Source organism: Mustela nigripes, chromosome 5 (assembly GCF_022355385.1).
Source record: "Mustela nigripes isolate SB6536 chromosome 5, MUSNIG.SB6536, whole genome shotgun sequence".
NCBI classification, from domain to species: domain Eukaryota; kingdom Metazoa; phylum Chordata; class Mammalia; order Carnivora; family Mustelidae; genus Mustela; species Mustela nigripes.
In genome coordinates this window covers 47,674,657-47,692,276 of record NC_081561.1, presented here as the reverse complement: position 1 = coordinate 47,692,276, position 17,620 = coordinate 47,674,657, and the positions used below count along the sequence as shown (strand labels likewise).

The 17,620-nt window shown below is 36.8% G+C and overlaps 1 protein-coding gene across 20 annotated transcripts in view; it reads right to left on the bottom strand.

Annotated features, from left to right (window-relative positions):
* The window catches only part of DST (dystonin), a 472,092-nt gene that overhangs the window by 140,748 nt on the left and 313,724 nt on the right, over positions 1 to 17,620 (bottom strand). For 19 of the 20 annotated variants that reach the window (XM_059400215.1, XM_059400198.1, XM_059400206.1 and 16 more), the window contains 8 exons: positions 16,983 to 17,140; positions 16,050 to 16,228; positions 15,397 to 15,535; positions 14,177 to 14,370; positions 12,972 to 13,134; positions 12,192 to 12,275; positions 10,895 to 11,002; positions 10,149 to 10,247 (listed from right to left, as the gene is read on the bottom strand). In XM_059400215.1, coding sequence (XP_059256198.1) covers positions 10,149 to 10,247; positions 10,895 to 11,002; positions 12,192 to 12,275; positions 12,972 to 13,134; positions 14,177 to 14,370; positions 15,397 to 15,535; positions 16,050 to 16,228; positions 16,983 to 17,140 — 1,124 coding nt within the window. Of the gene's footprint in view, positions 1 to 83; positions 2,951 to 3,632; positions 6,354 to 10,148; positions 10,248 to 10,894; positions 11,003 to 12,191; positions 12,276 to 12,971; positions 13,135 to 14,176; positions 14,371 to 15,396; positions 15,536 to 16,049; positions 16,229 to 16,982; positions 17,141 to 17,620 lie in introns of those variants that run through there. The other variant, XM_059400218.1, reaches the window with a different exon arrangement.

The following is a 17,620-nucleotide window of genomic DNA, read 5'->3' as shown; positions in this document are numbered from 1 at the left end:
AAAGACATATTCCAGTAAATGTTTGAGCTGTTAAATGGACCTTTCCAGAGAAAATAAGAATGTAAAAATATGTTTTAATCACACACAGTATACTGAGCATTTTATTCATTCACTGAACCATGTTTATCACATCACATGGCAGATGTACTTCCACAATGTTTATGGTAGCAAAGAAAGCTGTGACACTCTAGAATGATCAGTCTAACCTCCCAGCTGGTCTATCAATATAGACAAATTAAAAAAACTCAATTTTATTCATGAAGCACTAGAAGATCTTTGAATTCTGCCTTTGCATTAGCATTACAATCACAGTGGTCTAGACAGAAAAGTATCAAAATGGAAATCGGAATGAACCATGAATGTGTACACACATATGAAAAATATACAGAATGAAGAAATATCTCTCCCCTTCTTCTAACACAATAATGCTACTTTTAATTATAGACTCTATGTGGAAATGGGAGACTGTGGTAAACATTTATTATGTAAAGGTTATAATGCAAGAAAAACTGAAAACCTCTTCCCTTTCCAAGGAGAAAAACACTGTAGCTTCATAGATGAGGTGGGCGAAGGGGAAAAATTTACATCCTTCTCTTTGATTCCATGGTGCCATCTGAAGTACTCTTTCAGCAAATGTAACGGATCATTTTAAAAATGTGAGCCCTAACGTCTGGCTGGATCTATTCCGCAATGAAGAATTCTGAAGAAAAGATGCTATAAACTTGCTGGCGTTCATCAAGCTTACTCCATATTCTAGGTAAAATATCTTTATTTTAGTGTCGGCAAAATCAAGACAAAACCAAAACAAAACCACTAACCTAAAAGCTAAAGGAAACCATTTTGAAGAACAGTAAATAATCTGTTACTTTCAATTTAAAAATTATTCTCTCTCCTAAACAGTCACCTATTTCCAGGCCTCAAGAGATTAACAGTGCTCTGAGTAGATGACATAATCGCTAGACTGTGTATTTAACTGATACGGTCATGCTCTGGACAGACCACATGAAGGGGAGAGCATCGGCCCTGTGCAAAGTTATTTAAACACGTCCTTTTATGAAGAATAGTAAAGGCTAGAAATCCCAGTCATCAAAGGTTCGGACACCTCTAAGAGTTTAAGACCTGTGTGGAAATCAAAATCAGCTTTCTCTAAAGCTTCTTTGTATGTCAACTTTCTTTTCGTTAGAGGGCATATTATATTTCTGACATAGGACTTCTGATCTTTGAGTTTCGTAGCAATGAAAACATCTATGATGCCCACTTGGAGAGCCTCTTCAATTGACAACCGGGAATGAACCTGTGGCTCCATCAACCCCCCTGTCAAGTACTGAAATTCCAAACATCTGATTCCCATTTCCTTACTTATGATATTTGCATTGACAGCCTCCACCACTGACATCACTTTGTTGGTGACAGGATGGCCAATCCCTGTGATTACTACCTCACACTGTCGCAGCTGCTGGGCAAACCCCTCGTCCACGAGGCCTCTATGCAAAGCCTCTGCCACCCGGTATTTTTTGCCAGTGAGAGGATCAATTATCCCCCCCGTGCTGACTTGGGCTTCAAGGCATCTGAGGGCAGTAATCCGGTCAACCAAATTCCTGCGGGAGGCCTTTAGGACAGAGATCCTTTCCCCACTGGTGGTCAGCCAGTAGCCGGCAATAGGACTGTGCAGATCCTTCTTGGGAACCAGCCGGCTCAGCAAGGAATCAGCGAGTTCTGTCAGTGTGATGAGCCCTTCCTGATACTTTCTGACCCAGGCTTTGTCCACAGTTCCCTGCTCTACAGCTTCATTAATATTGAACTGTAACCCCGTTTTAGTATCAGTCAGCATATGAGAAGGATGCCCGTAGGATTCAAAAAACGTGGCTTCCTTCCACTGATACTGTTGCCCTGAAAGCTCTAGGTAGGTACTTTTTTCAATTAGGTTTCTCTGGAAAGCCTCATATGCAGTCAGTTCTGTTCCCGTTTTAGTATCTACTACAGAAATCCTATGGGTTTTGCCTACATTGAGATTGGAAATGTTCCTCTCCCCAAAGGGAAACAGAAAGCACTGGCAATCTACATCAAATACACACATTCGCAGTAATTCGGAGTAATAGAGAGCTTGCTTGTTGTTGGGATTAGGAAAGACTCTTGAGTTGCTGGATGGCTCGTGTAAAAATTGTAGGATGGCATTATTTAACAAGCCTTGCTGCACAGCAACTTCTGGAGGAATGCGGATGCCCCTCACGGGGTCAATGACTCCCCCACTGGCAATCTGAGCCTCCAACATGTGTTTACCTCTTTGCCTGTCAAGCATTCTATTTTCCATAGCTTGGAACACTGACAACGTCTTAGAAGAATATGAATATCCCAGGGCTGCCTTCTCTGCCTCAAGGAGCCTAATTTTGAATTCGGGGTCAATAACTCCATTCAGGATTGCATCTTCAACAGAGTATGTCTGACCTGTATTGGGGTCAATTATAAAACCTGTTGCAGCCTGAGCTTCTAAAAAAGCTAAAGCCATCATTTTGTCTATTATGATTTTCTTGGCTGCTGAGGCAAAGGAAATCTTTTCTTTTGTGGATTCTAGGTAAAGCCCCGCGATGGAGGTGGCTTTTGTCAAAAACTTGCTAAGTGTTTTCTGAACTTCGTCAACAGTCTTGAGACCAAGTCGCAGCTGCTCAACTGTTTTTGCATCCAGAAGCTTGGCTTCAACCAACTGCCTACCAGTCACAGTGTGCCGGAGCCCCTGGAATTTAAATTCATCATCCCTAACTGAACACGTGTGATCGCCATCCACATTCTGGAAGGTCTCTGGTTCTGAGCCTTTCTTAAGCAAATCTCTCTGGAGTCCACCAGGTGCTCTGCACCCTCCAAGCATCCATTCCTCGGCACTGGGGCCTGGGCTCTTCTCTTGTTTTAATGTGGTGACTTCTGTGTGCATATCATACTGCTTGTTCTGAGCTATCTGTAACAGGAATTTATGAGACATTAAAATCATCTAAAGAACATTACATCACTTTACCCATCCTTAATCCAAACGTAATTCCTACGATAATGAAAGTTAAGTAGAGAGAGGAAAATTTTCAAACCAAAGAGGGGTCAGGGACAAGTAATGGTATTTTGAGTCTGAAGTCTACTTTAGATGACAATCAAGGTACTAAAATGGTACGTTTAGGGGCGCTTGGGTGGCTCAGTGGGTAGGACATGGGTAAATTAATCTCAGGGTTTTAAGTTCAAGCCCCACATTGGGTACAGGGATTACTTAAAAATAAAATTTTTTTTAAAAAGGTACATTTTAAAAAGACTTGAGATGAAGTTTGTCCAAAGAAACTTCAGAAATTAAAGTGAACTGCTTAGCTTCTCTAGCTTTAAAAAAAAAAAAAAATTCTTCAGAACATAATACCGTAAATATAACTGTAACACTATTACATCTATGTATTTAATCTCAGCCATTTAAAAACTAAAGAATGAGAATTTGTAGTAAAGATTCAAGCCAATCCCTAGAAAACTACAGCATAATTTTGTCAGAACTACAAAGAGCCAATCTCTTAAACATTGTTTAAAAAGTTTTAGTCTAGCTGAGAAAGGAAATAAGAGAGGAAACTTGGCATGAAGTAACTGATAAGGTCTCAGAAACCAGAGTATACCTCCAAAGGGGCCAAAAGTTTCGCCAGGTCCATTTCACACTTGCCATCTTGATACCTAACCGGTGGTCTGGAACTGTACAGAGCTTGATCTCTTATTTTCTCAATTTCAGAGAGTTTTGTAATAGGGTTTGTCTCATCAAAAGTTATCTGTAATTCGGTGCTTGTCTGAGAAAAATACTCAGAGTAACACTGCTGGCTTTTCTCTTTCTCAAGTGGACCCCCTGACGGCCAGAACTGGACTTCCTTTGGTATTTGCTCAACACCCCGATGCTGCCATTTTTCTTCCGAAGGCTGTGGGTCTTGATTCCGTCTCAGCAGAGGAGACCGGGTCGCAGGGTGAAGCTGCCCTGTAGTCCTAGAGGGCACGTCCGTAGAGTGCTGGCACTCATTTACTGTCATCTCAAAATCTGGTTTGAAGGGACAGTCTTTGGCTGGGTTCCTTTTTTGGATTTCACACTGGAGCAAAACTAATTGATGTTCGTGCTCCTTTATCTGTTGATCCATCTTTTGCTTCAGACGTTCGACTTCACGTTTCTGGGCTACCAGCTCGTCTTCAAGTTTCCGACATTTCTGATAATGATTTGCTTCCACATTCTGCCCTTGTTGCATTTGCTCGCGATACTGCTGAAGTTGTCTTTCAAGGTCTCTGATATTTGTCTCACAGAGCTTAGCGTTCTCCTGAGCTCTGCAGTTCTCTCGCTGAAGAGACACGAAATCAAGCTTAATGCCTGAAATATCGTTTTCAGTGATAACTTTGGAGTCCATTAACTTTTCCATCTTTTTCCGAAACTCCTCTGCTGAGCGCTTGAACTTGTCTGATTCCTCCTGAAACAGAACCATCTTTCTGTGGGTCATCTGCTCCTCTATCGTCTTTAAGTGCAGTTCGTCTTGCACTTTTTTCAGCCTGTTATTTAACTCCTGCACCTGAGCTTGCTGTAGCTGTACCTTCTGCTCCCCTAGTCGCTTTTCCTCTTTGGAGGCGCTCAGCTCTGCACTCAGACTCCGGACTTCCTTCTCAGTGTTCTGGATGATGATGTTCTGCTGGTCACACTTTTGCTTAAACTCACTAACTAAATTTTGGCTTTTGGCCAGGTCTTCCTCTAGGCATTTAATTTTTCTATGGAAATCCTGTTCTGTCTTTGTCTGTTTATGCAAGTGTTCGTTGGTGTTGCGTAGCTGATCTTTAAAACCATCCGCTTGAATTTTCAGGGCTTCGCACCTTTGCTGGATAGCTTGTTTCTCTAAAACTACGTTTGCTGATTCAGTTTGAATTCTCTGCATCATTAACTTGGTTTCATTATTCTGCCTAGTAAGCTCATCTACTTTTTGTTTTAGCATTTCTGCACACTCATTACTTTTCTTTAATTCTTCATTAAGCTTCTGGATTTTTTCATTATTTTCTTTTTCAGCTTTAATATTTTGAAGCAGCTGTGCATGGCTTTTCTCAAATTGTTCTTTGAGATGATCTGACTTTCTCTGGCAGAATCGTATTCTTTCATTAGAGGATTCCTTCTCAGCCTGGAAAGAATTAACTTGTGAATTTAAATGCTGAATATTCCTCTCAGCTATAGCATGGGTTTTAGTGATCCTGTCTACTTCTCTTTGCAGTTTCCCTTTCTCCTGTTGAAGAGATTCTAATTCCACTTCATAATTGTGCTTTATTTTCCGAAGGTCATTAGCTTCTTGCATGACTTCCTCAGCTTTGTCTGTGGTTTGGTTCAACTGCCTACCCAGTTCTCTGAGTTGCTGGGAATACCCTTCCTCTACCTGATCCTTCCTTTCCAACTCTAACTTAAGGCACTTCAGCGTGTTATTAGTTTCATCCAATTTTTCTTTCAACAAACGGGCCTTTTCCTCAGATGAAGTTTTTTCAAGCTGAAGGGCATTAAGTTCATACTTCAGTTCTCTCATGTCTTTTTCAGCCTTTCTATTGGCGACTGTTAGCTCATCAACCTGCTGCTTGAGTTCCTCTGTTTTCTGTCTGTCCTGCTCTCTCTGAAGACCTGCGACTCCTCTGTATGACGTGGCCTGTGGCAACGCACTTTCTCTACATGAATACTGAATTTCACTTATTTTTCTTCTTGCTTCCGATTCGATCTTCTGCTTTTCTTTTAACTGCTCCTCTGCTATCTGTTTTTGAAACGTGAGGTCTTTTTCCATCTGCTTTATCAGCTTCAAGAGTTCCTCCTCATTGTCTCTCTTTCTCTTCAATTCTTCCATTAACTTATTTTTTTGTTGCTCCAAGTCATTGAGACTGGAATCTTTTCTTTTGAGATGATCTTCCAGGGTTCTTCTTGTAAAGGTGTTCTCTTCTAACTGGTTCTGGAAGTTCAGAAGGTTTTCTTCCACCGCCGCTCTTTTGGCCTCGGCCTCCAATGTGAGCTTTCTCACCCGCTCCAGCTCCCGCTCTGCAGCCTCCTTCTCCCTCACGATGGTCTCCAGCTCCCTGCGGTACTGCTTGGCTTCGCTCTCAGCCCGGACTTTCTGCAGAGCAATGTCTTCTACATTTCTCTGCTGCTTTCTCACTTCATTTTCTGCAGCCTGCTTGACCTTTGGAAGTTCCTCCTCTACTCGAGACTTTTGTTTCTTTAGTTCAGCCACCATTTTCTCCAACTCACTTATTTTTCCCGTAAGTTTGCTATTCTCAATCATTGTCGCCTTCTGACGCTGAAGCAGATCTGAATATGCCCCATGTTCAGAAGTCTCCTTACATCTTTTAATCTACAAGAGATGTTTACAAGCATCAAACCTGTCCTGTTCAAATTTGTCTTTAAAAACCTGAAGCGATGCTCATGAAAATGCTTATAAAAACAAGGGAAACCAAAAGCAGAACAAATACGATCACCACTCCCGTCACCAGCACTGCCACCGGCACCACCACCTTCTTCAGAGACAAAGCTTCAGAAAGTCAGCAGTGAGAGAGGACAAACAAAAACAAAACAAAACCCCTTTCGTGTCATGTTGGCTAGGCCAAATGATTTTTTTTTTTTTTTTTTTGGTATCTCAGGAATAATTTTATTTTAAAAATTAGCTAGCTCAGGATTTGACAGCAAGAAATGAGGGATCTTACAAAAGATACAGCAGGACCCCAACCCCTTATGGATGAGGAAACTGAGGTACAGAGAGGTCAATTATGTGAGTTTTGAAATCTCACATAATGGGTAAGGGACCAATGGGGAATAGAACTCACAACAGCCCCCTTCCTACTCTCCCACACAACTCCATCTTACAAGCTAAAAACATACAGGAACCGAATGACACTTACAAATTCAATTTTCAATACTTAGCCCAACAGAGATTTAAAATATTTATCTCTCTAAGATAAACAAATAAATCTTTGAAAACGAGGGGGGGCACCTCAGTGGCACAGTCATTTGAGCACCTGACTCTTGGTTTCAACTCAGGTCGTGATCTCAGGGTGGTGAGATCCAGCCCTGCTTCCAGCTAGGTGCTCGGTGGGAAGGCACCTTGAGGGATCTCTCTCCCTCTACCCTTCCCACTCATGCTCACTCTCTCACTCTCTAAAATAAATATTTTAAAAAATATATATAAAAATAAAATGATACATCTGTTTCATTTAGTGAAAGAAACAAAATATAGAATTTTGGTACCACTTTAAAGAGTCAAGTCAAGAAATAATACCTCATATGGGTAAGGAGGGAAATTATATAAAAATGTGTAATTTCTAAAGTTGAATTCCTTATTTATTTATACTTGCCATATTATGACAATTATGATAATCAGAGCTGCTAATGCAAAGGCAGGTATAGTCCCTGGGCACTTTAGAAAAGGTGTGCTTCATATACTCACAGATCTTGTTGTTGTTGTTAATGATATGCCTTATACAAATCCACTTTGACAAGTACCTTTAGATACTCCATAAATATAAAGATATTTGTTAAACATAAATCTTTGTAAAAATATACTTAAGGAGTCAACTCCAATGTACAGAATAAAATGCAAGAAAAAAATTTTTTCAACTGATAGAAGAATCAATCTCAGCTGGGAGGACTACACTCTGCGTTGACGAGAGGACTACATGATCAGGGCTAGTGCAGAATTCCAATATAATTTCTTTATTAATACCGTAAGATTATTAGTTTCATATCACCAACTCAAGATCATCATAATTAGAACCATGTAAACAGGAGTAGAGAAATTATTCTAGATAGCAGATTTTTTTGTTGTTGTTGAGAGGCTCTGGTGAATTTCAAGAATTTAATTTATACTACAAACTATATACCTTACTTTGCTTCTTCTAATTTTTTGATCCCCAATAATTTCAATATGAATTTCAGTTGTTTCCTTTGCTAAGCTAAATATGGTTTCCCATAATAAGAGTTCATATAAAAACAAATTTCATCACAACCTGCAAAAATTAGTGCTCTATTTTATTTTGTTATCAGGGTGAACTCCTGGTGACACTGAAGCATTTTACCTGCTTAAATATTATATTTCAGTATTTTTTGAGTTAATTTCTAATTGGGTCTTTCTCAATTGTTTATCAAAACTCCCTTAAAACTTAGCTGTCACTAAGATGTCACTAAGCTGTCACTAAGTTGTCACTTTTTCTCTTTCATGCTGTGAGGTTAGAAAAATGAAAACTCTCTCAGGAAAAAATTTTTGTTATTGAACCCTCAGTACTTAATTACAGTCATTTTAGTGATTGTTAATCATCTCACATTGTCTAGGTAAGTCTGAATGTTTTAGCAAATACCACACAAATTACTAGAAGTAATTTAATCCAATTGCTGATTTTCTTTCTCTTAGATCTCAAATCTACTCATATAAAAATAACTTCCTCAAGGTTTCTCTAACTATTCCCCCAGAAAAACACCCTGTCCTTTGATCTCATCAATTAATTTTTGATGTACTTTTCTCTCATCACAGATTAGAAAATCTACCCATCTAACTACCATTTCTATAATTCTGTTTCCTCTTCTCAAATTAATTTGTATCCCTCTTTGATTTTATGTTTATTATTAAAAATTCTGCTCTCAGACCAAGATTTCCAATACAAGTCTTTGCAGACTCAGTTTCAGGAATACCACTCTCGAGTCTGAAAACTGAGCTCTGTATTTTTATATGAGACATTCCATTAATATGATCTTTTAGTGGTAATTTCCAATCAGTAATGTTTTCTTATATATTTTAAGTTATAGTCTCTGCATGGTCTTGTTTTGAGTTTCAATTCAGTATAAATCTTTTATATTTCAAAGGATGAAAAGCATAATTTTTATATATACCAGGCTTTTTGAAAAATCTCTTGGTTCCATCAACTTTAGTATATTATCTCCTCAGATAAACTAAGGGAAGTGGCTCATTTATGTGCAACCAGAGATACACTATAAGAGAGGGAAAGGACTTAGCTTATATTTAACTAAATATACAATTGAAAATGCATATTTTTAAATATAGAATTTAAAAGACCTACATAGCATTTTAAGTGGAATCATATCTCTCAAAAACTAAAAATATTTTTAAAAATTACAGATGCTCTTTTACAGGTGAAAGACGTATAGCAATTATTTGATCACAGATTCTGTGGTTCTCCTCTCTAAGCACAAAGGAATCTTGTTATAAAGACTTGTAATTAGCTTGGTTAGTGATTTCATTGCAGGAAACTGTTAATTCTGAACAGACTAAAATAGTGACTCAGGTAGAAAATAAGAAAGTTAACACCATTTAGATTCCACTACTGTTTTAGTTCTCTTGTTATATGAAGTTACTCTAAGTATAATCATCTTCAGAAGTTCAAGAACAGTCTAATTTAAAATGGCTAATGCCCCACAACCTACTTATTTTAGCATTCTGTCTACTATTTTTGTCTGTTCTGAGGTTAGGAATAGAAACAATTCAAGATAATAAGGCACAGTATAACCTCTTCAAAATTAAATACAATAGCCTTTTATGACAATATAGTTTTTATAAATAACTATTTCTAAACATATTTTTAAAATGTAGACTTAAAGCACAGAAATCCTCCAAATTATAATGGTACTTAAATGGTCTTTTACCATACAGCATACCTTTTGGGAAACAATAAAACAAAAAACTCCACAATTCTTAAAGTACTATCATTTTATACAAAACATAATGGCTTTTATGTTTTAAATCCTTGAAAATGTAAATTACTTTAAAATGTATAAAACCAACGTGTTTAAGTAGTATTTCTGTAGTCATCTTAATAGTAGTAATTATACTATTCAAAAGAAGTATATTTCTCAAATATAGGAAAACTGAAAAAAAATCCTGCCAAACTGCCAACATTTCATGATTTAAATAGAGCCATTTCAGACATTAACTTTAATAATATCTGCATCTTAGAGTGAAAATAAACAAAGTTCTCCTGCTGGAGTGAATCAAAAACACACAGAAAAATCCTAGGCCTCTACTGTTTTTCACTGTAATTGCCTAATTAAATAATAACTCATCATCCATGTAAATTTGTCATGAAAACTTTTTTTGTTTTCCCAAACATATTGTAGTTCCTTTAAGTTAGTGGTTCATAGTTACCTCCTCCTCTTCCAGCCTCTTTAATGAATCACCAGCAAATTTAACATATTGTGTCATGAGGGTGACCAGAGCAGTGTATCGGGTCCTTAGGTCCATGAACTGCAAATAATGAAATAAACAATAAAAACATAATCTCCAGTGGCTCTAAATGAGTTTAATGAACATTGATTAATAACTGTAACATTAAATAGCCTTTGTGATGGTAAAATACACAATTGCCCAGTAATGGCAAATAGGTAGAAATGGGCTTATTACTTACTGCTGTACAAACCATATCAAATAACAATCTCCTCTAAATTTAATTGACAAAGTACATTTGTTATTCTCTGCAGTTAATAATTAATCTTTTTTTTCCAGTGTTCCAAGATTCATTGTTTATGCACCACACCCAGTGCTCCATGCAATACATGCCCTCCTTAATACCCACCACCAGGCTCACCCCCCACCCCCTTAATAATTAATCTTGAATAAAGCTCTTCCAAGGATTTTTTTACAACCCTCAATAAAATGCACTCTTTAGGTAAGGGTTTCTTTTTGGAGACAAGGAAGAAAGTTCTGGAAATGGACAGCAGGTTTGCACAACAATGTAAAGTCACTAAGTGCCATTGAACTGCACACTTAAACATGGTTAAAATGGTACAATTCCTATTATGTGTACTCTACCACTTACAAATATATAAATATAATATTTTAGGTATTGTTCCTCTCTTCTATATCCCCTCTCTTCTTCCCTGCACTTTAACTACCTCTTGAATAATGAGATCTGCTGAGCTCTGCATTCTTCGGCGTTTCACTGGAGATTTCTGCTGTGAATCTACCATGGCCCGGTAGGTCATTGTTTGTAACTCATAGTCCTGTATAACAGAGTAGGTGAGATTAAATTAATTAAAGCAAAGCATTAATGCTTCATTCTACAGTGGCTTGATGCACAGAAACTGAACCTGATTTCACTAAGTAACTTTTTTTTCCCTTAAAGATTTTATTTATTTATTTGTCATATAGAGAGCGAGCGAGCAAGCACAAGCAGGCAGGTGGCACCAGGGAGAGAGAGAGAGAGAGAGAGAGAGAGAGAGGCAGGCTCCCTGCTGAGCAAGGAGCCCCATGCTCCTTGCTGTGACTCCCAGGTGTCACTGACTAACTTTTCTTTTCAATTCATTTTTTTGAAAATTTCAGATACTGTGTTTTGGCAGTTCTAGAATTTCCAGTTGGTGTTTTTTAATTGAAATATAATTAATATACAGTGTTATTTTAGTTATAGGTGTACAACATAATGATTCAATAATTTGATACATTTTTCAGTGTGCTCATCAAGGTAAGTGTACTCTTAATCCCCTTTATCTATTTCACCCATCCCCTCCCCACCTCCCCTCTGGCAGCCACCAGTTTATTCTTTATGTGTTTTTTTATTTTAATTTTTTTCTCAGTGTTCCAAAATTCATTGTCACTAAGTAACTTTTAAAAATTACTACAAAACTACATTCTTAGGAAACTATCTAATCCTGGGATGTTTCCAATGTGGCAATAAAAATCAGAAACATCTAGGGTGGTCAGAAAAGTTTCCTAATTCTCTTTAGAAGCTCATGGAAACATTTAGTTACAATATGCTAGCCTCCCTTTCACCAGGCTAAGCAATGGAACTTCAGATCTGGATGCCTAAGGCCCAACCAAGGGCCAACAGCTTTAGACATGTGAATGGTCTCCTAAGAAAGTCAAGTTCTTCCAGGGACTACTCTAGCGATGCTAAAGGAGAGAGAGAGAGATAAGTGGTAAGAAACCAATTTCAGAGCTACATATCTCTTCTGACATGTGTGTGTGCAGCTGTGCACGTCTGTGATGGAGAAAAGATGAATGAAGCAGAGGCTGACGTGTGACTCACATGTCACAGAGAATTAGGAGATAAGTGTCACAGGGCTCCCAGGAAGATTCTCTGTTTTCACTGTTTCACAGAGTCAAATGACTTGCAGAAACTTCTTGTTTTCTAAGTATATTGTCGAATCACATATCTAAATAGTAAATTTGATGGAAGTAACTGAATCTTCTTACCTTCACTGTAGTTGAATACTGTTCTGCATATTTTTGACACTCATCCATTTTGCTCTGTTTCATTTCTATTTCGGACACCAGCATCTATAAACACATAAAGTTTAGAAGAAAAAGAACAAGGGAACTCTATGCTTTTTAGCCACTTAAGGTGCTCAGGAACTAAGAAATAGCCATGCCCTTTAACAGTAAAGCTCCTTAGCCTTTTGCACTTAATATGTAATAAGGCAAATGACAAAGTTCTGAATTAAGCCACATAAGTGACCCACCCTCAGGTGGCTTCCAACACAGAAATTACTAAACTCCACAGGAATTAATCAAAAGTAGATTTGAAGGCTTTGGCCCCCACCCACTCCTGATCAAAGCAAAACTAGACACTACTGTCTCGTTAGGATGGAATAAAAATCTCAAAGAATTCAATTCTTTGTCAAATGTGACTGTCCAATTTTTTACCACTACTGTTTTTATTTATTTGGGATCCCACAAAACTATTGTGGCCAGCAAAATACTAAAATGATTTCCATATCTATGATTAAATGACCATTCAAAATTTGAATACTGTCCCAACATGCTATTTTCTTATTTCTTATACTTTCAAAACTGACTTTCAAGAAATCGAAGTATGTGATGAATTTGAATTACAGGATTTTAATACTTATGATTTACTCTTTACCTTCTTCTAAATAGTTGCGGACTTTTTCTTTTAACGAGGTGAAGGCAGATAAGGATGATGACTGACCACATGCAGACAAAACCTGGATATAAGAAACTGTTTTTACTTACCTTCTGTTGATTCAACTGTGTGGCTAGAGTTTTACTATTTTCAGGCTGGTTTTCCTGAATCTTCCTTTGGGTAGTTTCAACTTGCTGAATCCAATCATCTAAAGGATGGTAAGTATCTCTGTAGTACTTTAGTGATTTGCCAATGCCTTCTAAGTCCCGTAACCTTAGAGAATAAAAACAAGAGAGTCACAGTTTCCAACAGTATCCATTAAGAGGAAAGACGAGATGACTGTACTGCAAGGCACTCACTGTAACAACAGGGATAAGTGAAAGAATTCTAGGCTTAAGCTCCCTGAGGCCCAAGGGCACTCCATACTGGCTGAAGTTGCATATAAATACTCTGCTCCTGGATTTGTGCAATTTAGTGATACTGATTATTCCAGGTCCAAGCCTAACAGACTAGCTAAACATCAGGAAAATTGGAAATTTGACCGTAATTATGATCTATCAGCATGCCTTAAATACCCAAAACTTGTATCAAATGGCAATTCACTTTTGAAATAATGACAACGTAATTCAACAGAGGGTCCAATGCAGACTCAGAGAGTACTTCCTGGAACTGTGATTAAATGAAAATATCTGTTTCTGTAATTTTAAAACCTCTATATTAAATCTACATAATGTATACTTGATAGAGATTTAATAACATATATTTGAACATAATTTTACTGCTAAGAATGGCACTATATTAGAAAAGCACTTTATTTGCATTAAAATAAACATTAAAATGAATAAGATGAGCACAAAAAATCCCGTTTCCTTTTGCTTTTCTATTTGGGTCACTGGATGAATGATTTCAACCCTCTTGTATCCTCAATTAAAATGAACATCAGGTCATTTCAATTGTTTCACACTTCTTAGGTCTAGTACAGATTGCTCTAAACAGCCCTGTGAAACACATGATCCATGCTCTTACTAAATCTAGGTTAGTTAAATAGTTTAAGTTGGTTACAATTTTCCTCAGAAAAGGCAAATAGACTTACTATACAAATGTCAGACTACATCAACAGTTTGAACAACACAGAGTTGAAAAATAATTATTTTAAAATTTACTGTTTTGCTATATAAGGTAAATAAATAAATATATATATATATATACTGTATATGGGAGTTTTTATAAAACCTAGTAACTTTAGATTTTACCTAGAATACAAGGATAAACATTAACAACTCTCTGCTGAAACTGAACAAAAAAGGATACTAACCTGTTGTCAATCTGAACATGAATATTTTGCCACCTTTCAACTAATTGATCTGCTTTTTCTTTGTGCCAGTCAAAATCAAGGTCCCGTTCTTTATATGTTTTAAACATCTCATCACTGATGGCTTTAGCTTTCTGCAACTCATCCTCTAATGCATGGAATACCTCTCTCTTTTCATCTACTTCAGATCTCCATTGCTAAAATACATTAATTGGTGAATGTTATAAAATGCGTCAACCACTCACTATGTAAACACATATTTACATTTATTTACCTGATTTTACAATTTATTTACAAATAACGGATATAAAATCAGATAAAGGAAAGACTATCTTTCATATACGAAAACAATATATTGGGCTAAACCATATGAAACTGTCAACTTTTGACTGCACTTTGATCTTAAAAAAACAATTTTATAAAGTTGAGCCTAATAGAATTTTCATATCAATAAAACAAAATATATTCATGAGCAAGTTTGCTACCTCAGTAAGTCTTTTTAATTGCCTATTTCTTAAACATCTACTAATCCCATTGTTTGAAAATGAATACATGCATTAAAAATCAATGAGATAATTTCTCAACTTTGCAGTAATTCCATACTTAATGCTTTATATGAAGAAATGTTTTTTTTTTTGTTTTTTTTTTTTAAAGATTTTATTTATTCATTTGACAGAGACAAATCACAAGTAGATGGAGAGGCAGGCAGAGAGAGAGAGGGAAGCAGGCTCTCCTGAGCAGAGAGCCCGATGCGGGACTCGATCCCAGGACCCTGAGATCATGACCTGAGCTGAAGGCAGCGGCTTAACCCACTGAGCCACCCAGGCGCCCTGTAGAAATGTTAATACAGATGAGTACAACTACCAGACTTTTTCCTTTCCTGAATTAACTCCACTACTTACTTCCTTGATGTCTTAAAATAACCACCTCGTTCAGTGAGAGAATCCATTAAAAGAAACTTTCAGTTTCAGCTCCTTTTGCTGACATGAATTGATTATAAAAAGCTACTATCTACAAAGAGATGCAGATTTCAAATGAGGAGAACTCTCCGAAAAATGACTTATTTACACTAAGCTATGGCTACATAGAGATATGAAATGAAACGGATATAAATGTATTCAAATTAAGATATTTGCTAGTTCATGTCTAAAGATCTAGGTGTTAGAGAAATACTTCTAGACTATGATCTGAGCAAATGCTGCCGCTGTAAGGGAGGGACATACCTTTAAAGTACTTATCAGATTCTCGATATTATTCTTATCGGCTATAACTGCTTCTTCTTCACACAGTTTAGTTTCATAGAGTTTTACAAGGGCTTCTGCTGCCTGAGTGTTTTTTAACACCAAATTAACAGTTTTCAGTCTAAAAAAGAGAATGCAACAATAGTTTCCTATTAGTTTAACTGTTTATCTTCCAGTAATACAGTCCTGACGCACATCACTAAGCATGATATAGCCCTTTCTTGGTTTGGAACACAGACACATTTACTCCCAGATTAACATTCAGCTAAGTCTCTTCTTAATGGAGGGCGAGTGCTCTAATCCACACCCTGCCCAGCAGATTCTGCAAGAGATTCAGGGTACGGTGGTCTTCTTTCAACCCTTTTTTAGACCAATCCACCAGGCTACAACAGCTGAGGGACTGACACCACAGGCAAAATGTGGAAAGATCATACATATGCCCTAATCTCTGACACCCATTTCCTTTCAACATGAAGCATAATAACTCCATGGAGATAATATTATTAATACAAAAAAGGGAAAAACACGTTCATTTTTATGAATGTTTTTAAATGAACAGCATATCTATATTTATATGTACATATGAATATGACAGTTGCATGAAGCAAATTTATACTACGACAGAGGTAGCATACTTCTCTATGTAAGTAGAAGACATAGAATAGACTTGGTTCATGTTCTGAATGACCACACCGAGCTCAGATCGTAAGGTGGGAACTGATGCAGAGGCTGCAGCTTGACTGAAAAATTCTTCACATTTATTTGTGATTGTTCCCAAATCATCTTTAAGTCGCTCCAATTCTTTCTTTAGTTTCTATAAAGTAAAGAATAAATATAGGTATTAGGCTATAGTTCCAGATGGGGTATCCTTCTTAAAACAGTTTTAAAAAACCAATCTATATTATAATTGCTGACTTAAAAAGCTATATATTCTTTACTTTCTGTTTATCAAGAAGCTAAGCCATAGCATTCCAGTTTTATAATCAGTAATACTTTTACTGCCCATGTCCTCGGGCACAAACATGTAACTTAGTGCTTCTGCATTCAGTAGATGATCAACAAACATACCCGCTTTCACTGTGAGAAACCTCAAGAGTCTCCATCACAGTGGGTGAAAGGGTGCACGTTTCTGCATTTACTTGAGTAAAAGGCAGAACTGAATTATGTATGTATTGAATTATGTATGTATTTCATATAAGGTATACCTTATACCTTATTATATTTCATATAAGGTATACCTTATACCTTATGTGCAATATAAGGTATACCTTATATGCAAAATTGCAATATCAGGTAAGGTATACCTTACCTGATATTGCAATTTTGCATGTATTATGTATGTATTATGAATGTATGAATTATGTATGTATTTATTGCTTATCATGAACTACATGTAGTTCATGTAGCTCATGTAGTTCATGATAAGCAATAAATACATAACCAGAACTCACAAAGGGACCACTAGGCAAAGCTGAGCACATGAGAAGTCACTGGAGTTAACAATGAAGGTCACTGAGACAGTCATTTATCTTCAATTAATTCTGTTCCAACCCATTTACAAATCTCACCTCCTGCTCCGTGATTCTGAACACGCTTTCATGCAAATCATCTCTTTCCAGTGGAGTGCGGATCTGTCTAATCAACCGATCTTCACAACTCTCTAACCGAAGTCTAATGTTTCGAACCTCAGAGATGTAGAGATTATACACGGATTCCTCTTGCTCCTCTGTCAAAGTAAATAGAATGTTGAGAAAACACTATGTTTTCTGTCTTCTGGACGTTGTTCTGGACAAACTAAGGTTACCTGTCATCACCACAATCCCATGCTAAGGACATGAAACTTAATAAAGTTGACCTTACAATTTATGAACATTTAATAAAACTTCCCTAATACTATTCTAAGTGTCAATTTCTGATTTATGATGTCCAAGGAGAGTAATATATTATGCTGTTATATGTTCACAAAAATTTGAATTACATTAGCTGCAGATTAATCTTTAATATTTAAAAAAAATGCTTAGAAATGAAATGTAAAGAATTTGTTAATATTTAAGAGTTTTTTAAATAGATTACTAATGAAATTTTTATTTCTGAATAATATCAAAGGAGTCCAGAATAAACTATATTTAACAAAAGTTAACTAGACAAAATCTTCTCCTTTAACTTAACCTCTGTAAAAAATCCAGGTTTGGTCATGGGAAATCTC